Source organism: Acromyrmex echinatior, chromosome 12 (assembly GCF_024713525.1).
Source record: "Acromyrmex echinatior isolate Ae372 chromosome 12, ASM2471352v2, whole genome shotgun sequence".
Classification (NCBI taxonomy): Eukaryota; Metazoa; Arthropoda; class Insecta; order Hymenoptera; family Formicidae; genus Acromyrmex; species Acromyrmex echinatior.
Genome location: NC_141863.1, coordinates 2,650,442 through 2,676,968, shown reverse-complemented (window position 1 = coordinate 2,676,968; position 26,527 = coordinate 2,650,442). Strand labels below are relative to the sequence as shown.

Below are 26,527 nucleotides of genomic sequence, written 5' to 3'. Positions count from 1 at the left end.
AATACAGAGAATTTAGTAACAGCTAAAAAGCCGGCAGCAGGTACCACTTATCTTTCGTTTCTCTCGAAGGAATCAAAACGAATCAAAGGATCAAAACGATGATTGAAACGTATATTATTCAAGTTATTAAACTTGAATAAATTTATATTCACCCATACACAAATTTACCCAGTGTCAGCTCTTATAGGCATTTCTTAAATTTGATACAAAAGAATTAAATTACAAAATATTTTTATATTAAATAATAATAATTTAACAAATAAAATACTTGACATGTTATATCATAACAGTTCCTCAAATTTGTGGATATTTTTTTGCCACAGATCTCTTTTTTTACTAACATTTTAAAAATCCATATCGTTTATCAAGCAATGATTTTTGCGAACAAAATCAATAATTATTTCATCAATCACATTCAGTGATTCCATAATATATTGGGTCATCTAAGAAGTATCCGCGGTTTTTTGTCACTAGATGTGTGTTGATGGTCATATATCTAGTGACAAAGTACCGCAGATACTTTTTAGATGACCCAATATATTCATATATCCATACACAAATGTGTTCGAAGGTTATGTTTCATCTAATCGTAATCGGAAAAGATGGGAAAAGATTGACCATCTTCTATTCCGACTATCTTCGATAGCCGACTTGCGATAATTTTATTCGACAACCGCCAATCCAATGCGCATGTGTACGACACCCAACTCCGATATACGACTGATTGTAGACCAAGCTTTACGCGTGAAGTTGGCTATTTGACAAAAGCCGATCGCGCGGGAAACAACGCCGCTTGCCTATTTCGAATGCGTTTACATCTCATTTGCGAAATATGGTGGATAGGAGATGAGACAGCGGAACGGATCGGCTCTCAAACGAGTGGCATTGCGATAAATATGGTAATTAAAACCTATGTAAAACTTATATCTAATCATTTTTCGATATTTATACTAATGCGTAACTATTGAGTATTTTCCATTTGACAACGCAAGTCGACACAGTCGTTCTATCCTTCTTGAGGTTCAGAGAGTGACAAAGATAGAACGACACTCATGTCGACTTGTGTCATCAAATGGAAAGCATCCAGATTTCGGTATTCATCGCCGTGAATAATTAACAATAAGATTTTCCTATCAATGTACAGTATAAAAATAATGATCATCATAAAAGACGAACAGACTATGTTGTAATATATGCTCACCTGCTTTCATGATAATTATTATTTCCATATCTCGAGCATCAGATATATCTGATGTTCGAAATATGAAAGATTCATGCGATGCCAAGAATGACAAGCGTAGCAACGTCGCGTCATTCGCGCCGCTCTTGGCTTGACGCATGAAATTAACCACGCAAAAACGAGAATCTTTTGCCACCTTAATTACACTTCCTTTATAGATTGTGATAGACATGAGATGGACATAAGACGGACCGATCCTGAGACGAGTGACATCGTGATCAAATGGTAATTGGAACTTATATTGTACCTGTATCTACCCTGATAAAAATAAAAATCAAAACGTAAGTTGAATGTAATGAGAGAGTAACAAAAGCATAAACGAAACTTTTAGGAAGCGAAAATTGAAACATCAAAATGTAAAAGAATGCTTCTTTTATATTTTATTGTTCCAATTTTCGTTTTCTAGAATTTTCGTTTACGCTTCTGTTACTCTTCCATTACATCCGATTTACGCTCCGATTTTTATTTTCAGGGCGTCGTTTATTATGCACTTATGTCCATTTTCACCAATGTAGATTAACTTTAATCTCGGTTCAACTTGCTCTTCGTCTTTTTCTAGTTCTAAAGATTAGAAAAAGACGAAGAATAAGTTGAACAGAGATTAAAGTTAATCTATTTTGATGGAAATAGGTATTAATTCGTGCAATTATAGATTCAATATTTACTAAATATTGAATCGGAGAGAGAGATCACGCGAGAGATGAAATCACTTTGACACATTAATTGCATTTATATTTATTTGCAGAATGCGACAAATACACGATCGGTTTCGAATGAAAAGTGTCGATGACTTATTGAATTAGTAAGCAAAATTTATATTAATTTTATATCTAATTCTTAATATTTAACAATCGTGTAATCTAGATTCGGCATTAATAATTCAGCGAATAATTTGAACATGTATTGTACAGCTGAAGCGCTATCATGTCGCTTTTGACACGTAAAGTTGAACACCTAAAAACTTTCGCTATCTAAGTTAGGTGCATTCAAATGTTCAAATTTCATTTGTAAAATATCGCGAGTATCGACAAATTTCCTCCATTCTTATTTTTCTGTTGTCGCAATACAAACGATGTATCACATGTAATTAATATCGAGATTACACAAAGTACGATATGGTCACATAATATTCAGTAATTATTTGCGACTATACTTAATTTTAACAAATGATTTCTTTCAATTTAATAGATGTTGTCTACACATTGCAAGGCAAACAAAGAAAAGAGAAGAAAAGTAGAGAAGCAGGCTTGACAACTCTGTGCAGGAAGAGGAGAAGGTTTAGGAAAATTATTATCGGACGTTGATGGAGCAACTTTACGGTGAGCAAGTTTACTTTTGCAATAAAAATTAGTCCTATCTTATCAGGTTGTTTTATTTCGATGATTAAAAATAATAATTAAAGAAAAAGAATCTAAAATATTATGAAAGTTTATTTTTATGGAGACAATTTTGAAAATATAAATAAAAAATTATTGAAAAATTTAATGTACATGTATAGAAGTTATTTTTTTATTTATTGATTATTTTGAATGCTATTTTAATGGATTTTATGTTTGTATTATATTACAACAGAATCATCGTAACTACGCTAACTACTACGGTAACTACTGATAACTCCACTGCTATGCATCGGTCGGTGAGTGACAAAAACTTTATTAATGAGGTGATGAATCTGTGAAAAATGTAGTAAACAACTATCGTATCGACATTATTATATTAGAAATGAATATAACGTTTCATGGATCCGTTATCTTAAAATGGATGAGCTGCAAAAAATTATACATATTTAATCTTGAATTTTTCTATCGCTATTTGTCAACTTGATGTGTATTGTATTTGAAGTAATGTATTTGTATTCATACAAATATACATATAAAGAAAGAAAACGAAATAGAATTTAATGCTAATTCACTTAGTTAATATTAAATTAAATACAATTAAAAGGAACAAAATAAGAATTTGAATACTTGATATTTTTAATTTTATTGAATTATTAATTGTTTTACATATTCGAAATGATTCAATTTTTTAATTTCAAAGAATATTGAATTAAAGTTTCTTTCTTCACGAACAATACAAATAAGAAAAAATATTTACACTTTGAGTTGAATTTGAACAAAAATAAGTTTCATGAATGTAAGAAAAAATAAATTATTGAAATAATTAGTTTTTAAATTATAATTGATAAAATAAATAATGAAGAAATAAGAAAAAAATAAAGTTTTATATAAAATATTGCGAATTTTAAAAGTTTTCACAGATTTCTTTTAAAAAAAATTAATATAGGATATTGAATATATGTGACATAAAAATAGAGAACTATATTGTGATATATATAGTAAATATTATATAGTAAATCTATATAGCTATATAGCAAAACTTAAATGAGTTAGGCATATATTTTCTTTAATTTCATCCCAAATATTTATCCAAGATTAAATATGCTATAAATTGGTGCAAAAAAATATGTACATTTAAAAATATTTTTTGAATGTGTATAAATAAAAAAATTGTCCTATACAAGAAAAAAAACAATATTGTATAACGATTGATTAAACTTAACTTTTATACATATAATTTATACATATAATGCGATATAACATAACTATAAAATAAATAATTCTTGAACACTTACAGCATCAATTTTAACATAATTTATAGCCTATTCATTTGGCTAATAATTTATAGCTTATTCATTTAATTGACAAAATAAATTTATAACAAATAAAACAAAATAATTGATATAAGATCCTGTAAGTTATTTGTCGCGGAATGTTTTAAATTATATTAACATTTCCATAAAAATTTTTCTATAAAAAACTTAGTTAACTTATATTTAATACATATTACAACTAGATACAATAACGATATAAAAGCAACTAATAAGATAAAGAGATAAGTCACAATGTAGAATTTTTTTACGTCGTTATATTTAATTGAATATACAAGGTGTTTGGAAAATAATGATAAGTCTTTCGCATAGAAGCAGGATGGACTAAACTGAGAAGAAAAGTCTATCTTTTTGCAATTCTCGCAATAATTAATACGATATTAATTGCTAAAAATTGCCGAAAATTGATCTTCGATAATTTTTTACTCAAATACTTCCAACAAAAAAAAAGCTGTAAAGTATAAAAATTGTTTATTTTCTTTTCATACAGCTCTAAGAATTTTTTCAGAATTTTTTAATATTATATTTTCTCATGTTGGTAAAAATAAGAAAATGCAGTACTGAAAAGTTGATAAAAATTCTGAAAAGAATTCTTAAATGATAAATAAATTCTTTATGATAAGAAAATAAACAATTTTTGTCTCTTGCAATTTTTCTGTAAAGTTGATAGTAAAAAATTATAAAATTTGAGTAAAAAATTATTGAAGACTAATTTTCAACAATTTTTAGCAATTAATATTTTATTAACTATCAATAATACTTATTAGCTAAAAATCGTAAAATGGTAGAAGTAGTTTTTTTCTTTAGTCCATTCTGCCTCTATGCGAAAGATTTATTATTACTTTCCAAACCATCCTGTATACAAAGATAATAAGATAAAAACGTTTAGGCCAAAATTGGATCATCTTCATTTATCACAGATGACATAGTGAATTATTCTTATTTGACAATGTTAAACAAGATTCACTGTGTTACACTGTATCATCTGTGTCTCTTATTGGAGACCATTTAAAATAATTGGAATAGTCACGGCACTGCATTAAAACTATTATTGGTTAAATATTGACATGATAAGATAACCATTAATGGCCCAACATTGTTTTTCACGTTTGGCCAGTATAGTTATCTATTATCGGGCTGAAGTTATCATAGTATTTCCATTAGTGAGTCAGTCATGATTACCATTATCGCGCTAATATAAGTCATCTGGTAATCAATCTTGGACCAGTATCGGATCAATAGTAAAATCCTATATGGGAATGTACAAATTTGTTTATTTGCTTAATTTTCTTTATATTTTCCTATATTTTTTCGTATATGTACGAACAGTACAAGATTGAAAAGATTCCATTTAAATGTTAATCGCGTAATTGAATCTCTAATTTTCGAATTTATCGCTCGATTAGATTTGATATCCCACTAAATTAATAAAAAATCAGTTTCTTTAATAAATCGCGTATCGCGTCGCGGATTAAATTAAAGATTTTTTTTTTTAAGTTAGAATATACGAATAGGTAGAAAAATGAATAGGACAAAATATAAACAAGTAAGAATATAGATTGAAATACGGATAGATCGATAGGATTAGGTAAGAATTCAGTCAGGTAGAGACATAATAATTTAGTAAAATTAGAAAGATTGTATTACAGACAAAATAATAAAGTTCACAGGCAAAAAAACAGGCCACTAAATTTTAGCACAAATTTATAATTTTTTCGAATAGTGATAACTCAATGAAAAATCACATCAAGATGAACCAAAGCTCAAATTAAAATTTGAACATTCTTCTTGATAACCATGGGGATCACATTTGATTTACACAAAATATAATACAAAATAATGGCCGTTGAAGGCGAACATTCAAAGAGAGAGGAAATTTTTTTTTTAAATGTTATACGCTTAGGGAAATTGATTGCATGGTACAAAATGAGTCTTTAAGTTCATTCCAAACAAATCCATATTTTGAACATTTTTCTACAATTTTTTTTACTAATTGTAAGTTATATCGTTTTAAAGAAAGTGTTACAAAATAAATAACTTTTTCTCATAAATTCAGTATAACTCAAAAACAAATTATGTAGGAAACTTTATTAGAAAGGAAATTAAATTATGAAATTCTAATTTTAGCTTTTCAATTTCGTGTAAATGCGTGCGTGTATATATGCATGCGTGTGTATATATATATGCATGCGATTGTTGATATTTATCGTACAGACGCGATAACTCTTTCCAGATCTGTGTCGCCGATAATTGGTGCAAATAATTCCTCAGCCAATTCTCGAGAGCAACATCCGGTGAGAATAGGTAGGACAAATAGAATCTTCGCCAGTTTATTCTCTCGATCGTCTTGCTGTTGGAGATGTTGTATTAGAGTTTTCACAGCGTAATTTCTCGCTTGTGACATTATGTGGACACCGTTTGTAGTATTATTGGCGATTTCTGCAATTTAAATCACACTTTCAATGTAATCGCATTTTTATCAGTGAGAAAGCATATTTTATTTGTATACTATCGAAAAGTTATATGACTTTCTTGCATATACATATATAATATATGTACTGTTTAACTTTTATTTACCTGGACGACACAACGCAAACGTGTCTAAAACACACAATTCGACATCGTCAAGTTGTAATTTTTCGATTGCAGCGCGTGTTGCAATTATGCAGGCTAAAACACTATCGTTACTCGTTGCACTTTGTCCTCGTATGTTCATTAAATCAACCGGCCACGTAGCTGCGCGTAAAACAAAAAGAGCAGACCATCCCCGACGAAGAATCTTGTTTTGGTCTTCTACATTCAGTATCGAAAAATCTCGATGACGACGTGCATTCCGAATAGCTGCCAGAAATATTTGCGCGGATATTTCGTACTGTATAGCCGTGCCTGCGTGCAATATAAAATCCAATTAATTTCTCGTAAGAAATATATATCACAACATTATTTGCATTACTCCACAAATCTGAATTTTCTTTGAAACTGTGGAAATGGATTTAAAAAAAAATTAGACTTATATTTTATTAGAAATATAGCACGCGCGCGCACACACATACACACACATACACAGAGGTTAGATACTTGATAAATTCTGTCTAAAGTCGGGTAATTTAAATATTCTATAAGGAAATAAAATTACCGGGTGATATAATCCTCCTCGGCTGTACATAGCGCGTCGTGACAGGAAAGAAAATATTCTCTCTAGTTTCAGATTCGTGTAACGTCTTCATCATTAGAGTATTATTCAGTGTGGGATTCTTGAAAGGCAAATATATCTCGGAATTATTAAAACGTGCACAAAAAGATGTTGAAGGATCAACTCTAGGCTTCCAGGTGCTGTTAGAATTATGTGGATTTGAGAGCGAATTGTTTCGAGCACGTGGCCCTCTTTCTTCCTGCACCGCTGTGAAAATATATGCTTTAAAAATTTAACAGTATCTTATAAAGAAAAGTCAAGAAAGCTTCTACTTCTTATTTATCATTAATTTTTATAATTGGTTTTGAGAAGAATAAAATAATTTTTTCTTGAAGATGACCAATTACTCCAACAATAATTAAATATTTGTTAAATATTCATATATCATAAAATTTAAATAAGCTTTGCTTAAATTAGCTTGTAAATATTGTATCTTTTTTGAAAATTGAAAAATTTTGTGAAGTTTCTATACTTCTTATTGTGTTACATTTTTATTTTACATTTACGTTTTTGTTATAATCAATGTGAAACGATGTGTGGTAATTGAAGAATTCCAGTAGGCTTTGGTTCTTCGATCACAGGATAAGGTTTGTGTATTTAAGAGCTGACGACCGGAGTTGACACTCAATATCATTTCTCGTGACACATTATGGCAATGGCTACTACTAAATTATTTACTGGATTATCCATGAAAGATAGTTATCGCAATTTGTTACATATATCTATCCTTATAACAGATTTAATCTTTCTTAGTTTCTTCTCAAATTTTTAGATCTTTGATTTATTTAACACTATATTTGTCACTATTATTGCATTAAAAAAATATATATATAAGACAAACATCAAATTAACATAAATTGTCCACATTACGGTTCTGCTGTCAATTAACTTTTCTGAATATCGTTAAGGATGAAGGCACGTGTCTAGCACACGCCATTATTTGCATCTCGTTGAGTTTGTTAGCACCTTGCTATGTTTACTTGTTGGCGATGATTTTATATTCGCCCTTACGATATAAGATTTTATAAAAAATACATATCGATTCAATTTAATACAACATTATTCGGAATGAGAATAAATGATTCAATTTAAAATTAAATTTATTTGATTATACAAAAAAGTTACAATTATAATTTTTAGAAGAAAGTTTATTATAAATTAAATTATGCACAAACAACATTGCAAACAATTGATAATGTATCTTGATCTTTATGCAAACGTAAAATACATCAACAATGAGCAATTGTTTTATGTTAATTTGCTAATTATTGCAAAAAGGTTATATCTTATCAATGACTTTGATTTTTATATAATTAAAGTTATTTTAATATTTATGTACTTTCTAGGAAAAATTTTTTTAAATATTGAGTTACTTAGATAATGAATCAAGTTTTCGTTTTAAAATTAACAGTAATTATTGCGAAAAAGTTAAACCTTATCAATGACTTTGATTTTTACGTATAATTAAAGTCGTTATAATCACGTACAATCTTGGAATTACGTAAAACTTAATGTAATCGGAAATAAAAATTCAATCTCAAAAAAACTAAAAGAGTCCGCCACGTAAAGTGTGCGTGACTCAGGATTATATTGACTTTAATTGTATGTAAAAATCAAAGTCATTGATTAGGTTTAATCTTTTCGCAATAATTACTGTTAATTTTAAAACGAAAATTTGATTCATTATCCAAATATCTAAAAGAAATTTCTTTGTAAATATATTTAATATATTTTACCTACCCGTTGTATTCATGCCAACGGAGAAACATTTCTTTAGACGGCAATGTGGACACCAATTCCGTCTAGCTTTGTCAATGGTGCAGGATCCATTACTATCTAAAGAATTATAAGTCCGATTATTGATATGATATTTAAGCAGCATATTATTCCTAGCATTATTTTTTTGATATTGAGTGATCTGGCACGTTCTTATATTTTACTACTTTTGTGTAAACGTTTAAATGTGTACGAACTTGTACAAGTGAACAGAGCACCGCGACGCACAGATCTCTTAAAGAAACACGAGCAACCATCACAGCAATAAACACCGTAATGTTTCCCGTATGATCGATCACCACACACTTTACAGGACACTGGTGTAGGTAGAGTTCTTCCTATTGCGAGAAATGTTAATATCGTTTGTCAGTTAAGAATTTTATTAAGATTACTTTTGAAAATTACAATTAATTACAATTAATTTTATTACGAGAAAATTATTTGTACTTTTTAAGACAGTTCATATTACGCACAATCATACCATTGAAATATGTGTTATTTGCGATTGAATAAATTAAAATAGATATTTACCCATTTTTTTTTTATTTTAATGCAATACGTTCAGGTTCACACAAATCGGGCAAGTTTTTGTAATTCGAATATGAATCGTGCGATAATATCCGAGTAATGATCAAGGTGATCGTGTCCGACCGAGCCCGCGAATGAAAGCAAACTCTGTCAGGACGTGGAACTCACCCCTGTTTGAGGGAGACTTAACTCATTGGTGGTGGAAATGGACGGACGTAAGTTGGATTTGTCCGACATGTCACTTCAAATGTCAAAACGCGAAAGCATAATATTTGCGATAGACTGATCGAGAGTGACATCATTGTTCGATCGTAAAATTATTCCAGAATAGAGAAACCACATTTAACTCTTTTCAATCAATTATTCAATAATTTAAATTTAAGAATTTTTTTGTAGAAGTAAAATTGCAATCTTTTTATTAGAAAAGATTTTATTTTCTTGGTTTACAATATTGTTTGATGGTTGGAATATACATGAAAATATGCTAAATGAAACTTTTTACAGTTTAATTTCTTATCCCCCCCCCCTCTCGCGTATATTTATTATAAAAATTATTTTGAATTTTACTCAACAGAAAAGTTTTAACTTCTTTTATTTATCAGCAATACAATTAAAAAGATAGAATTAAACAATACTATAGGAAAGCATCTGATTTTACAAATATCATGTTTATTGTTATCATATAAGATACTTTATATCAACATCAATTACGTATTATATAATAATTTATTTGTCCATATAAAAAAATGTAGGTACATATATAAAGGATATGTACCTATATGTATATATACCTTCAAATTATCCTATAATGCTACATATTATTGCGGGAATTTTAATACTAAAAAAAGTGCGACGTGATTGATTTATCTTTTGTTCAACATTAAGTTTTTATTATTTTATACTATATTATTTTAAATAGGATCTCTCTTTAGCTCGGAAAAAGAAACGCAACTTCTCTGTTGTGTTTAAGTGTTTAAGTGAGTAAATTATTTATTGCGCATTGCAAAAGTAGTGTTACAGAGGAACTATACACAAAAATTCATTTTTCATTAACGTTAGCTAAATATATTCGTCAAGAAACCGTGACAATAGTTTCGAGTCAATAAATTATAAGAATGTTTCAGACTTTTCCTAGTTATTTTTCGAAGTGAATCATTATTATATTCGTGCAGGGATTACAGCTAAATCTGATAATATTGTATTCGTGCCTCGAGAAATTAACTTCATCCTCTGTAATTAAAATTTTGCATTTTTTTTTATTTTGTTTATTTCTTACAATTAATTTTATGCTTATTATGTTTGTCAATAGAATATTTCATGTAAAATTCAACACATATTTCAAGCAATCACGGAGAATTATAAGTAAATGTTCTAATCCAGTATAGTAGTAAAGCAATGAAGAGTCGTCGAGGCCGAAAAAGTTTATCTATTTCTAATATTGCAATAGTTTATTATGGAGATTATTTACAATTAAGTACTCTGGTTGCGCAGGCATTTGCTGTGTAACAAAAAATCGTGAGATATAATTGGCATAAATATTATTTTAACACTTACAATAAATAACGAAAAGATATCTTTCTCTTTTATATTCGGGAAGTGACTTTTATATTCGAAATATTACTATTTGATTAGAAAATTGAAAAGTAATATGATGCTTCATTGCTCTTTGAATGCAAAAATCATATTTCTATTTGTTGCACACTAGCCTTGCCAAATCATCATTTTTATTAAGTATCTTTGCGCTTTTGTCAAACCAGGAAGCACTTTTGCACTAATTGTATTATAATTCAGCTATTTACATGTATCGGATATTCAAACGCAAAAAATGCGTAGTTAAATATGGAAATGTGCTGCTTTTCATATTAATATTTTATACTTTTGTTCCATTTTCTCGTAATTCCAATTATTACTGTTAAATTAGCAAAGTAATTTTCAATACGCGTCGTCTTTCATAACTTTTTTATAATCCCTGTCATTGACTAGAGATCCAATTTCCCTCCTATTTATTAACGACACGTTTAAAATCAAAATTTTTAAGATATAATATATGTAATGATATTTTTCTCTTCTCAGATAATTTTATTACACATTAAAATGTTCATGCATAAATTTTTGTATAAAGTAATCACTTTCTTGAAAACTTACGTATTTTCTTGAAAAATAATATTCTTTTCTTGGATTCATAATATTTTAATTTTTATCACCATTTTTCTTTGAATTTCAAAACAATTTGCACGTCACTGACTAGTCCCATGTTGCAGAAGAATTCTTCTTCCACTTGTCAAAGAAGTGTCTTAATTTCGTTATTCTCTCTTGTTTTTTTCCCAGATAATCGGATTAAAATTCAATCACAATCTTCAATTCTAATATATCTCCTTCATTATTAGAAACTTACGATCTTTAAGTTTCTCGACAAATTCTTGACTAATCCATACTGCGGAAAAAATTTTCATTTTTCAACGCGTCTGAATCTATTTTCGAGACAATTCTAATGAATAAATGTCAATTACTAAACAATTACGAAGACGCGAGTAATTTTGCCGCTGTAGTGACATGATGTTGATGATGATAGGGTGCTTCCTGGGTGCCATAATAACTCTGTTGCTGATGTTCGCTAGTGACAGTTAATTGATGAGGATGTTGATAATAAGATGAGTACGGTTGACCAACGACGCCATCACAACTCCGCGGTTCCGTTTTCACAGCAGGTACATTTCCAGTCGCCAAGAGAGAGGTATGTCCGAGGTAAACAGGTCTATCAGTCGATGTTGATGAGCCCGATGACTTTGGCACCTCGATCTGATGTTGTTGTTGTTGTTGCTGCTGCTGTTGTTGATTGTTCTTCAAGTCTGTAGAAAAATATTTGTGACATTAAAAATAGATCGATGTATGTATATTATAAATAATAAAGTAATCAGAAAAACTTAAATATTTTATAAAATGCAAGGAAAATGATATTTTTATTGATATGTAATAAGTGTATTGATATGTACTAAATTTAAAACTAAAAAATATATTTTTTAAATTGTGAGTAATGAATTATAAAAAATTAATTATTACTAATTATCATGTTTTTAGTTTATGCATTAAAACAGAAGTTTATTTTGGAGTTTATATTTTTATACTTTATACATACATTTCTCTACCAAACTACCACGCAAGAGAAAAAAATATTTAACATTTATCAACCTGTAGAAGGTGAGGATGTAGTCGAGGCAGTGGTTTCATGATCCCCCTGAGATGATCTAGCATTCTGTTCTGGAGTCTTCTTCGGTTTTCTTTTCCTTGTTTGTATACCATCCTTTCGCATGGCTAGCGGCCTATTGACTCCGTGTAATTTGAAGTATAATCCACAAGCGTTGCACACTGGCTCACCCTCATTGTTACGCCTCCACAAGGTGGTGGTGCGAGTGCCGCAGTTTGTGCAGCACAGCCCGAGTCGCCTCGTTGCGGTCTGAAATTCCGACATCTGTCCCATTTGTAACACACGTCAAGACGACTCAAGTACAAATGCAATTATGTGAATAAACAGGGTATTCTTAGAAGAATCGAACAGATCTCTCTTTTAAAAGATGTTCCATTAATGATAAGAATATGACGCAACTTTATATATAAAAATATCTCTATACTTGAACAATGTACTCTATAAACTAGTAACATTTTTATGCTAAAAATTATTGTTAAAGATCAGAGATTCTTTTCGCGGGTATAGCATACGAAAGACATGACTCTTCACAAAATGAGTACTCATACGTAGACAATCTTTTGTGGATGAACTTACCAGGCGTTTTGAGGGCTTGATGAGCGGTCTATTCATGCCGTTCATCTTATGATAAAGTCCGCATGCATTGCAAAGATAATGACCGGTGCCATCTCTCCGCCAGAGCGGCGTCGATATCGCGCCGCAATTTACGCATTCGCGACCCTCGCCAAATTGGAAATCCATTGCGGTATCTGTAATCAGTTTCGTATTTGGTTGATTAATTAACGTACAGTTAATTAATTTAATGTTTATTGTAACTTATACAACAGAGGACAAAACTGATCAGTTAAAATTTGGAAAAATCTCATAAAGAGATTCCAACAATACACATTTGATTGAAAACAATTTTAAAGCACTAATAATAAGTCGCGAAAAATAAGATATTTTTATTTTATTTTGACGATATTAATCGCAACCTTTTGCCGAGTTTCTCTTTTATTTTTAATGCTAATTCTACTCGTTTTCGCGTGAAAATCCGAAATTGGTTTTATCCGCGCCCCTCGAACTGATGAGATAAGCCCGTTCTTTACATTTTATCGAAACGTCTCGAGGACGCCCGTAGCTGGATTTACAGTTAAACGTTAAAAGGCAAAGCATAGCAGAGAATGCGCGACGGACTGTTCCCGATTCTCCAGAGGAAGCATCCGCCCGCGCTGGCTCTCTGAACCGATTCTCCGTCGCTACGCTGTAAAACACTTGACCGCGGGATCGACCCGGCTCACTTCAAAGGCACCGCTATCACTTATCCATCGCACATGGCCCGCCGCGTGCATGGCGGTAAATAGCATCCGCGAAGGAAAGTAGCTTCTTTCTCTTCGTCTCAGCATAGCATTTTTCTTTCGAGCGGTGCTGTCACGAAATTAGCGTTAATCACCAAGTTAAATATTTCTTTTCACGCGCGTTAATACGATTTTATTGTCGGATATTGATAAAAGATTCATACAGGCTATGATATGTCTGCCAATAACATCCAGCTAGAAAATCTTATAAAGTTAAACGAGAGACAATTTTGTCAAGCGCTATTATTGCGCATGATTTTTGTTTTCACTTAGAAAGTTTTGACTGGAAAGCTCTTGTTTCTCGGCCATCGAGATGACATGAAAATAAAAGGTTTACCTCCGAAATGAGGGTTTAAGTCACACTAAACCGTATACGCTTGAAAATTCCACGAGTACTCCCTCACGAACTCCATTCGTGATATCGTCTGTGGTTTCGATAAACTAATCGGCACCATAGGAAATTGCATGCCTACATATCTTATCGCCGCGGCATGCGGGTAGTTCCCATAACTTTTGTTTGTTTATCATTGCGACTTCACGCGTGATGCACGCCAACGAAAAGCGATATAAGCACCTCCATTTTCACGCGCCGTCGCGAGCAAATTTTAAGTATAGCAGGGAAAGATAATGAAATTCAGCTACATTAGTGATATTTTTACGTCAGAGCGAGTAAAGATAGCGCAACACTTATAACATTATTTAATACAATCATACTGATATAGTAAGTTATCAATATTTATCTACTTAGTATCTCTTAATCGAAGAAAATAATTTCTTAATATTGATTCAATATTGATTATATTTCTTAAGATGACCGATAAGCTTTCTAATAGCTTTTCTCATTCGATTTTAGAAATCGAAATCAGTATTGATATTATTTAATTCCATCATAATTTATTTATTTAACGTGCACGTAAGTTATAATTATTATCATGATATCTACTGAAAAGCTAACGTCAAAAAACTTTTACTTTTGCTGCATCGTGTGCAAATTAAATTTGTTTACGGAGACCAGAGATTAGTAGATTCACAGCAGACCCATAGCAGACATGTGGAGAAGCACATTTATAATGAGAAAAAAATCGCATGTACATGTACGAACCATAAGGTGATGCACGTTGAAAACCGGTGCCGTCGTAAGCGCGCCACGAGGACATCATCGCGACGTTCTGCGCATAGAACGGTGCAGCCGCGGCTGCTGCGAGAGTCGAGTGAGGATGCGCCGCGTGCGGATGTCCCGCATGCGGATGACCGGGTCCAGGATGCGGTCCCATCGCCGCCGCCGCGGTACCGCTCGTATGTCCGGCGAGCGCGTGATGCGCCGCATACGTCTCCACCCCATGCTGCCAGGATGCCGTCTTTTCCCTTCAAAGGATCAAGGATGTTTTTTTGACAAGGATGTTTAATAATTTAACTAACTCACGTGTCAGTGATTTCAAGCATACGCGCGATTGACGCACGTATGATTTTCAAATATACCACCGTACCATGCGGGCGAGGGTGAAGTAGGGAAGGAATGATATTGCGCCGCCGTGGCTGCAGATGGAATCGCTGGTCTAGACGATGGAACGTAGACAGGCGCCTGGAGTTGCTGCCCGTGTTGCTGCTGTTGCTGCTGGGACTGCTGCTGGTAATCGGAACTTGCGCCGTACCCGCCACTTCCGCCCCCGTGGAACATCCTCCTCGAGAGCTACCACCGTGGCATCTGTCAAAAATTGAGATATCGAAAGTTATTAACTCTCCATCTTCTATCTCAAGAACATTTTAATTTGCATTCCTTTGAAATACATGAATATTGTTTTAGTAGTCAATTTTTAATAGTCACAATTAATTGCGGTTCGCGTATTTCAATAATCCGTAAATTATAATTATAATTAATCATCTTTATAATAAGACAGCTATGATGCGAAAATCCCTTTAATTTTAAAAAGGTAAAGGTAAAGGTCTCTTTAGTGTTATTGTTGATGCCGACAATATAAAATATAAGTGCAAAAGCACAAAATACGGCGGCACAATATACTTTGCTAAAGGATAGCCGCCGGCAATCTCATTTTGCTACCATGGAAAGATATATCGTTACGCTGGTAATATGGCAATAATACATCCTGCAGCAGATAATGTTAATGATCCCTTTAGAGCCGATAACCGGCCATGCATATTGAGATCCCGCCAAGCGTCATGTAAGACGACGAGCTAATGCGACATAGGCCGCCCATGAGACCAAGGTTGATCATGAATAAATGCCAAATCCTCTCATGGTCGCCGTCGGGCCTTTCTTCTGTCTGCCTATGTAAAGGAACGATTTTGTGGTCGTGGATCAGGAAACTATAAGTTTCGACTTACTTGAGCGAGTAGTGTCTTTTAAACTTTGAATAAATTTTATGACAGGCAATAAGAACATTGACCGAAAGGATATTTAATTTTATTCAGTTTTATCATGTGCTATAAAATATTTTTTAGCTCTGTTTATGTTATTAATATAAATATACGATTTTAACCGTAATATTTGTTGAATTTAATTGAATGTAAATATATGTATAGAGAGATATCTTATTATCACTACGAGACGATATAAGTTAATTCCATTTTTTCTAATTTCTCATATTATTGCGGCATGCGGGTAGTTCTCAACTTTTATTTGTCATTATCTTTGTTTGTCATGTTGCATAATCGAGATGATCGAACGAATATAATGACAAATACTTGTAATAATTGATAATTATGAATTGAAAGTAATTTCCGCGTGCATGTTGCGCAATTTTATAATATTATGCAATGTAGATTTCGCAACGATATTTACTGATACTGATGCTATTGCGGCACGTCAAGAATTTATTTCACAGTATTGTTAAGAACGAAAATAGTAGGTACGTAGTCCGATACATTGATATCTCTTGCACACCGCATTCATTTTGGTATGTGAATCCTGTAACCGCCCACACGTTTCATTGTTAGGATACGCATCTCCTTAAGAATATGTGCAGCCTCACCATATCTATGCAACCCATTTGAGTGTGATGCATAGAATATGATGCGTTTTGCATTGCAAAATTTAGAAAAAATGGATATTATCAGCTAAAGGTATGAATTGTATGATATATCTATGAATATTGACTTCTCTTGTTTTGGCAAAAACGAACGCTTATTTATTATGTCCACTTCATTTCATTTTACATATTTATTCTTCAATATTTTTGTTTATTTATTATTATTATTATTTTCTTTTAATTAAAATTATATATATGAATTGTTAATACCTCAAAGGAAATAATATTAATCAATAATAATAATATTCAATGAAAATTAAGGATATATAATTTGATATATAATTTTTGCAACATTTGGTTGAATACAAATATTGATAATTCGAATGAACAAAAGTATTGGCAAAATTTAAGCATTCCTAAACACAAGATAAGCCAGGCAATAGGGTAATAGGTATTGAATTCTCGCAAGTCTTGCCACCCACAGTCATTCCATTGTCTCGGATATGCATTTTCCAAGCGATCGTAATACCGCCATGGTTGGCATATATTCTACGAGTCGGCCCTCCTCGACGGATTCAGGTATCAGCCTCCGAAAGGTGGACAGATAAAATATAGCTTGTACGAAAAAAGAGAGATATACTTGAAATATATTCGCGCAAAAGAAAGGATAAATTTTTTATTTGTACAATAAAAAGAATTATATTCGCGTATCTACTATCTAAAACTTTCAGAGTGAATCTCATTCTAAAAAGTGAAATCTCACTCTTAAACATCAATTTTTACTCTTTAAAGTGAAATTCCATTCCAAAAAATTTAGAGAGAGTATATCTCTTATCCGATTTATTATTGCGATAAAGTGCGAAATACGCTGCAACAATTTAATCATTGAAATTCAAAATGTAAGCAATAAGGGAATATTTGTTCATAGAATATATTTAATAGTTATTTAACAATATGTTGAATATTTCATGGAAAAAAATCGCACAGCGACAACGACCTTGGTGATTATTTTTGCGTAGACGCGGCGTGGCAGTTGCGTGATGAGGTGGTTGCGTATGTACACAAGGTCGCCGTCATTTGCTATCATTCGCACAGCGATACTTGAGCAGGCAGGCTGCGACGAGAATTACTCTGCGTTACGAAACATATTCTATGAACAATTAATGATTAACACAGTTAACTAGCTTTCTTTAATTCATAAGTATAAGACGTCTACTTGTAAACAGATATTTTATTGTATTTATACAAAGTATCAAAGATTTTGAACGCATCATAAATTTTTCCTATTATTTTCCCAGTTTAAAATCGCCGGGCAACGCACGAATTGTGCGAGTGATACAAAATGTGAATAATAATTTAGATTGAATAATTCATGAAGATTCGCCGTGTACTCTCTAAATCTTTTAAAGTGAAATCTCACGTCAAAAGACTTGAAAATTGAGTCAATCTTTGAAAAAGAGTGAAAATATTTAGAAAAAGAATGGGACATTTTCACTCCTTCGAATATATTATAAAGTGTTGCGTGCGATCATATTAACAATCCTTTCTCAGGAGTGCCATACAAAGTGTCGCGCGATCATAATTAATCGTTTATTATGAAAGTGCAAGGAATTGTGAGAAAAAGAAGAGACAATGGAAAGACAATGGAGCAATAACGAGTGAATAATTTACTTGCATCATTTATCCGTTTATTTTTGGACGTTTATTTAAATGATTTAAATAAGAATTAGAATTGAAGAAAATGAATATATGATTTATGACATTTTACAAGAGATTGTTCGTCAAATCCGTTTAGCGCGCAAAGTTAAACGCGTCGAGAGTAGGGAGTTCATGAGGATACGACGAGAGGAGTCGGAGGAGAGAAAACGGAGAGAAAGAAATGCGCAGGTCTCAAAGAGGGGATTTCGCCGCATGTACCTTGGCGGGGATCAAATGATAGTCTACGCGTCGGAGAAAGAGAGGTGCTGTTCAACGAATAAAGACATTGCGAGAGAAAGAGAGAGGCATGGAGACGCGCAGACGCGTCTCCACCTTCATCGCTTGGCTCCGACCGTTGAATCGGAGATACCGATAGCGGCCATCGCGGTCACAAATATACCCCGTGTAGGCGGGACCAAACTTTTCGTCGCATGTGTATGGTTGTATAAGCGAACTCGTGTGCCGATGAAATGCGCAAGTGAACATATGTACGATCGCGTTGTACGATCTGCCGTACAGCGAAGTGAGTTCCGATCAATCGGGTCAGACTAAATTTTGGTTGTTGTAAATGAAAATCTATCTCTTGTAATATAAAAAGAAAGGCAAATGTTATACAATTTTTATGAATTTGTTTGGGCTAAAAATTATTTATTTACACTTAATTTGTTTGTTTTCTTATATATTAATATTACACGCAGAAGATGAAATTCGATTAAGATTTTTAAAAAAAGGTTAACTTCTTTTTAAGTTGTAGTTTCGAATTATAATTCTTTTCGAATCAAATTAATGTGTTTATAATTTGAATTAATTTCTAATATGAGATTTAATGAGATTTAATGTGAAAATAAAATATTCTTTCTTTTTTAAAGCAGAAATAATTTTAGACTAACGGAATTAAGATTGTAATGAATTATGAAGATAATTTTTCACAGAAAAGAGTAGATGTTATACATTATATTTGATCAGCACTAATATCGAGAAACAATTCATTAAATTATACTATCCTTGACGTCGGAGAGAGATAAAATCAATCGGAATATTATATAGTGGCAATTCAATTTTTTACATAAATTATAGAATTGTAGTATATTAATTTGTACTTATGATAAGAGAAACATGTAAGAAATCTATAAGTAAAATTGATCTGTATATATTAATACTTACAACTGCTTACAATTATGTTGATAACATCGCATTGGCTTGATATAACTCTATTATTTTTTTAAATTATAGTTTTGTATAAAGTTTTTAAAAACCAAATCTTCATAGCTCAATACAAATAAAAAAAATCTTACAATTTAAAACAAAATCGATCTTTTAATATTTACTCTTTTGTAGTGTACTTTTTAAATTATTATAATTTAAAATTAAGTGACGTTTAGAGAATTATAATTTATTAATTCATAATTATCGGAAAAAGTCATTATTCTTTCTTTCATAATTGATTTATTAAATTATGTGTAAATGTCACAGATCATTCTTTTGACGAGTATAAATGTATCTTATCAACTTGTATCAGTAACTGTCAAAAGCACAGATACATTATAAAATGATACATAAACCATAATCTTTCATCAGCGCTCGAACGGATCTGACTGTACAATCTGCTATTTTAGCTATTTGAATTTTTTCTAGCCACTGTATATGTATATTACATGCAATATTGACTTTTAATTGGTATTAATGATGTTACATTGCTTGACGAAGCATAACAAGTGGCAACACAGCTTATCTCAATTTGCGATAGAAAAACACGTATATCACGCAGGAACTATAACGACAGTAATAAAATTAGCATACTACTTATCTACATCAGAGGCATTTTGATACCACTTGACAATATGTTGGGGAAAAGTGTACAATCTTACAAATGTGCCAAAATTAATTTATTCTTGTATTTCAACGATAACAGATAAAACATAAACGAATTCCATTATCGACAAATTGAAAATATTGAAACTATTTGTGCTCATTATTGCAATAATTTACTGCACGCTATTATATAATAGTATTGATAAAACATTCCTTATATATCGACCTATAAACATTGCCTACACGTTACACAATACATTTAAAGAGTTCAGGGTACGTATTGTGAAATTATTCGGAATATGGTTTTCGATCGCGCGAAATATTCAATTATTTCCTAGATTTCTATTGTATTTTCTAGAAATAACGGAATAAATTTGTTCCACGATAGGTATCCTAGAGCATGTATTATGGAATTGTTTAGAATGGATTCCGATCGCAATTATTTTATTTTCTTTACACTCTAAATTTCTTGCAGTGAACTCTCACTCCAAGAAAGTGAAAATACAATCACACCCTTCATTTTTTGAAAAGAGTGACAATTTTCATTCCTTTTAGAGTGAATTTTTACTTCAAAGGAATGAAATTTCACTTAAAAAAAAAAAAAAAAAAATCAAATTTCTCTTCGTTGAAGTAAAAATTGACTCTAAAAGGAATGAAAACTGTCACTCTTTTTTAAGAAGTGAAATATTCTCATTTTTTTTCAAGGGTGGTTGTATTTTCACTCTCTTGGAGTAAAATTTTACTGCAAGAAATTTAGAGTGTAGGAAACAATAGAAATCTAAGGATTAATTGAACAATTTTATATATTTTTATTTTATGAAACTATTCTGAATAGAATCCATTCTGAATAGTTTCATAATACGTTCTTTGATATTTTATTGGAAACATTACATAAATAATATGATTCGCGGATCGATATCTAATGAATTTTTTTTTTAATCACTGTCGCAATTCTCATCTATAATGATATAAAAACTAAGGTTTTCAAGATATCGATCTTCCGTTGGACATTTTATTATTCACTAAATTACGCAGCATGATCGGTGTGAAAAGCCACAGGCATATGTGAAATCACGCGATGAAAATTAATTTATTTTGCGCATTGCATGATCCTTCTTTGAACGCTTTCATCCGTGTTGTGATGTTAATATGTTAATATGTTAAAAAATATATCCGAGTCAATCAAAATAATAGTGAAATAAATGTGCATAAAGTAAAATAAAGAGCTTACAATTTAATTTATTTATTTTTAGCTTACTAATTTATTTTCTATAGAAGGAAGTGACATTCTTTCTGGATAGAAAGGACAAAAAATTTCTTGAGAGTTTTATCCATTAAAAATTCTTAAGGTAATCGAACAAGTGTTTAAAAGTTATGCATTCAACGTACAACACTATTTACAGCGCTATTATTGCAGTAAAAATAGACAGGCTCTCTCTTTCTCTCTTTTTTCTCTCTTTCTCTCGCAGCTGTATTTAAGAATATATTTAAATTTCTCGCAGATGAAGATGCGATTGCGCGAATTTGTTATGTACACATGCGACGGTCCGCAGTATGTACGCACGCACACGCACATTTATTATGTCGATATAATAGCTTCGTAATTATATCGGTTGCGAATATTACGGCACTCCCGTATTATTGCTATGATTAACATGATTATGATTTATGATGTTAGATTAGCATTAATGAGTAATAATCCTGTTCACGACTTATAAATTAAACGTCATTTTAATTTATAAAGTGGTTACAAGTTACCAAATGCGAATGCTTTGCCAATGTTATTTTCCCACGATAAAATTCAGTGTACTATTCATTAATGTAAACTGCACATTTATATGGTGATACGATTACATTTATATGACATTTATTGCTGATTATTGTCTTAACTCATCTGTCTCTTTTTAGTAATACTATTCATTAGAAACACATAAGTGAAATCGAAGAGATTTAGAGTATCTATTTACATATTTTGCGAAAAATTGTTCATAGCGCGAACAGATGGCGCAAATGCAAATAAAATAATTTACATGAATTCTAAGAATTCTCAGTATCATAATAATCTTGTAATAAATTATCAAAAATACCCTTTCGATATTAAGTTATTAAATAGACACTGAAGTAAACATTGAAAATTAAGTAAATGCAACTTATTTACATAAAATTTGATGATATATATATATATGCTAAAATAATGATAGGACATTAATTTTTCTATTTGATATACGTGTATCATTCGGATGAAGGATCAAAGTTGTTTCTGTATATGTTTATTTGTTGAATGGACATTTTTCATATAACCGGTACTCACGATCATCGTGATGCAAAAAAGCACTCGTGTAATTAAGCTACAAACTCCCCGGCGCGATCGCGGCACTCTACGGGAGCGATCTCTCTCTAGCGAAGCGGAAAATATTGGATTCATGGTATAAGAACTCTAATGGGAACCGGTTGAGAAAATAATCGCGTTTCGATGTTAGGCGGCGGCGGCGGCGGCGCCACATCAACGCGGCGCCGTACTTTTCATGGACCTCAACGGATCACACGGAATTTAGATGAGAGCCTGGCGAGTTGCGACGAATTAGAAGGGTCCGACGCCACCATGTCGATAGCCCAGGTATATATCGGTAATGGACACTGATTAAAGGGATCAAATAGAACGAGAGAGACGTGAAAGGCTTCCAGTTCTTTTACGGTGTGTAGAAGTCGGGTGTTTAATATTCTCTCATATAAAAAGTATGAATATAAAAATATTTGGCATTGCTAGATGATAACACACCATATTATCATAAGAAATTAATAAGTTTCTCAAACACATCGACATAATTCTTTTAGCCAGACAAATAAAGGATCTTCTACATAGAAATCGTAGATAGTAGGGTCTTAAGTCGTAGGAAACTGACCAATTCTAATCGAGTATATTCTAATCTCCTATTTGATTGTGATTGGTTGGTTTCCTACGACTTAAGACTCCACGATCGTCTATGACTTCTATGTAGAGGACCCTTAACTCTTGTACATTAAACTGTAGGTATGTGTGTATTAGATCTTAATAACACTGTTCGACAAAAAGTCATTTTCTTTTTTCTCTGAAGTGCCATACTACGTACCTCGAAGAAGTTTTTGTGCTGAATATGATGCTGTTAGTAGAATTTAGAGTAAATTGAGATGAGATGGATCAAAAATGGCGTTTGTAACTATTTTCAATATTTTTTATGGCAAGACAAAACTTTGTTTCTAAATAAAATCTACGTTCTAAACATACAATTTAAGAGCGTTCAAATGAATTTTTATTCATAATCGATTTATTTTCATTAAGTTATATAATTTGAATTTTAGACTTTTTGTATATAATTATGCAGTTTGACAAAAAAAATTAGTACGGAATAAAGCCTTTAACGATAAAAAAATTACTTTATTTTCGCTTCGAACTGCTATATACCTCAAAGTGCTATATATTCCAAAGATTTTTTCACGCTAAACACGATGCAGATATAGGAATTTCCAGTAGCATATTAGGATTTTTAGTATTGAAATGGAAATGAATTGGAATGATTGAAATTGAAATGGGCTAAACATTCATACAATTTACTGTTGCACTTCAATTTATTAAAAATCTTGATGTACAAATTTGGACGATGGCATCGTGTTCAACGGAAATAAATCTTTGGAGTATGTATGGTGTTTCCATGGTGTTTTAAAAAAAGATTTGTTTGTTAAACTGTGTAATTATACAGAAAGATATTCTAACATAATAATCATTAAATAGCCATAACTTAATAAAAATAAGTCATACAGCCATGAATTAAAATTCATTTGAAAGCTCCCGAATTATATACTTTTAGATACCATAAACTTTATTTAGAAATAAGTTTTTTGTTTTGTTGTAAAATAATTTTGAAAACAATTGAACATTTTTGGTCTATTATGTTCCAATTTACTCAAAATTCTAACATGCTACGCAAATTCTGCCAACGACATTGTGTTCAGCGTGAAAAATCTCTGGAATATACTATATGACACGTTGGAGAGAATTCGAGCGTAATTAATTTAAAAATGTAAATGGCCAAAAATATTTATACACGTGATAAGCAGCTTGCATATCAATGCAATATTATATTTATGCATTCTCGAGGGCGTGTATGCATCATAGGGTGAAGCGTCGGCGGCGCTATTTGTGTATGCTGGCCAGACGTCGCGAGCGTGCGATCGAAGAACTTTAATCCGGCGGCATTCGTGGAAGACGAGTCTCTGACGATTACAACGAAGTACTTTGGTGCATCGGGACTGTTCTCATCCCGAGGACCGGCTGGTGCCGAGGCGCCACGGCGCCGACCGCGTAGAAGGGTTTTCTTGTAGATCCTACACAGTTGCATGCGCACACACTCGCGCGTATCACGCACGTATCACGCACGTCGCACGATGAGATCGTTCTCTTTTTTTTTTCTCAATTCCATGGTGAGGTGACACAGAGGCCCGGTGATGTCTCGAGACTCTCGTCGTGTTTGAGGGACCTTATCTTGCCTCCATGACATTATCGTGGATTATTTGTTACCTTGTGTTATAGGCGTAAATGAATATCTTTAACAATTGCGCACGCAACTCAATTCACGCTCTATTTGTTCGATATATTCTAATTCGGTTCTATATTTCATCTTAATTTTGTCTGAATTTTTATAGCAATTACATAGAGAAATAATTTCATGTAGAAAATAAGAAATATTTTTGTCAATAGTTTTTTTATTTTATAAAAAGTGAGTTGATTCAACTCACTCATTAAGAAAGATTTAAAGCACCGCAATTATTTGTCAACAATATAATATGAGTTTTATTTTTCTACAGATATACGTGATGTACAAAGATGTGAAAATCGCGTGATACGGTTCCATAAGTTTGATGTTCAATAAATAAGTGCTCCTTTGAAGAGATTTCAGTCACGATCTATCGATCGTGCCAGCAAATCGTGCCTGAGATGTCAGGCACGATCGAATAAACATGTCGAAGTTTTTTAAAAGTTTTAATTTTAGTACAAATGTCATATTCTCTAGCAAGAAATATTAAATATAAAAACACTTCACATATATACATATAATATACAAAATACATAAAAAAAGTTTATTTTTTTTACCAAATTTAGAAATATTAATGTCCTTAATTAAGTCTGTTTTTCATAGCTGAATTCATTGTACTTAAAATTACTTGTTTTACATAGAAATCTTTTTTATTATCTATATAAAATTTAACAATAATCAACCTAACAATAATTATATTGTTAATTAAACATTATGTTTCAATGATTCTATTTAACTCGAATCGAACAAAAACAAGTGAAATTTAATTTAATTTGGCTTACAAAAAAATCTTAATTTTTGTAACACATTTCTCAATTATACATAAGAACCTTCAAGTTTTGATTAAAAAATCACAGTCAAGGTAATCTTGTTATTTTTTTCTTTCTCTTAGCATTTCGAAAAAAAGAAGTCCACGATTGTAGAAAGAGTTAGACGATTGAGCAAATAAATTAATTCAGTAGATTATCTTTCAAGCAATTTTTCTGTGGCCAAAAATGAACACGTAGCTAGATGACCAATATTGATATTTTTCGGAAAATATATTAGCCATATTACAATTGATTGAAGTAAATGTATTGCTAAAAATCAGGAAGAATTAAGTTGAAATAAAGTTAACTTAATAATATTTGTGATCCGTAAAAGTTTTTTTTTTTTTTTTTTTTGAAAAAATTTTGTATATATTTTAGAATATATTTTAAGAAGAATATATGTACATTTATAGTGGACTGAAGAAAATTGCAAAACATGAATATTCGAAAATCTTCTGTAAATAAAAAAATTTTACTTTTATAAGATTAGGTATTTATGAAATACACCAAGACGGAAATGTATAAGAAAAGAGATATCGATCTTATCCTATTCAATTAACACAATTCCTGAGAAATTATGTGTGAGACGGTGAAAAATATGCGCATCCGATGCGCTTCAGGACGTTTCGGATCTGCCTTTCGGTAACCTGAGACCGTAGATGCAAACACCAGATAAGATCTTCCGAGGGATTATGGTCCA

The 26,527-nt window shown here is 31.6% G+C and overlaps 2 protein-coding genes and 1 long non-coding RNA gene across 5 annotated transcripts in view; 1 reads left to right on the top strand and 2 right to left on the bottom strand.

The window, feature by feature from the left end:
- The first annotated feature begins 15 nt into the window (after positions 1-15).
- On the top strand, positions 16-3,968 carry LOC105153813 (uncharacterized). Its single transcript, XR_847137.2, has 5 exons — positions 16-899; positions 1,399-1,465; positions 1,986-2,042; positions 2,429-2,559; positions 2,813-3,968. It is a non-coding gene; the product is annotated as an uncharacterized LOC105153813 (long non-coding RNA).
- A 551-nt stretch (positions 3,969-4,519) lies between these two features.
- Hr83 (nuclear hormone receptor 83) lies at positions 4,520-9,645 on the bottom strand. The gene is made up of 6 exons (XM_087412037.1): positions 9,577-9,645; positions 9,078-9,228; positions 8,845-8,940; positions 7,048-7,311; positions 6,489-6,797; positions 4,520-6,350 (listed from the first exon to the last, which is right to left on the bottom strand). Exons 1-6 carry the CDS (start codon positions 9,643-9,645, stop codon positions 6,115-6,117), a joined length of 1,125 nt encoding a protein of 374 aa, XP_087268163.1. The 3' UTR covers positions 4,520-6,114.
- Positions 9,240-26,527, bottom strand: part of LOC105153815 (uncharacterized) — a 48,199-nt gene continuing 30,911 nt past the window's right edge. For 2 of the 3 annotated variants that reach the window (XM_087411858.1, XM_011068889.2), the window contains 5 exons: positions 15,438-15,655; positions 15,053-15,315; positions 13,190-13,362; positions 12,598-12,877; positions 9,240-12,257 (listed from right to left, as the gene is read on the bottom strand). In XM_087411858.1, coding sequence (XP_087267984.1) covers positions 11,926-12,257; positions 12,598-12,877; positions 13,190-13,362; positions 15,053-15,315; positions 15,438-15,628 — 1,239 coding nt within the window. In that variant the 5' untranslated portion in view covers positions 15,629-15,655 and the 3' untranslated portion in view covers positions 9,240-11,925. The remainder of the gene's footprint in view (positions 12,258-12,597; positions 12,878-13,189; positions 13,363-15,052; positions 15,316-15,437; positions 15,656-26,527) is intronic. The other variant, XM_011068891.2, reaches the window with a different exon arrangement.

Bases quoted from the DNA above. Each gene is read 5' to 3' on its own strand.
- Hr83 (XM_087412037.1), bottom strand. From the start codon at position 9,645: ATGTCGGACAAATCCAACTTACGTCCGTCCATTTCCACCACCAATGAG. The intron at 7,312-8,844 runs GTAGGTAAAATA...ATATTTTCACAG, and splicing joins CGTTGGCATGAATACAACGG to CGGTGCAGGAAGAAAGAGGG. The intron at 6,798-7,047 runs GTAATTTTATTT...TATTGCACGCAG, and splicing joins GAGGAGGATTATATCACCCG to GCACGGCTATACAGTACGAA.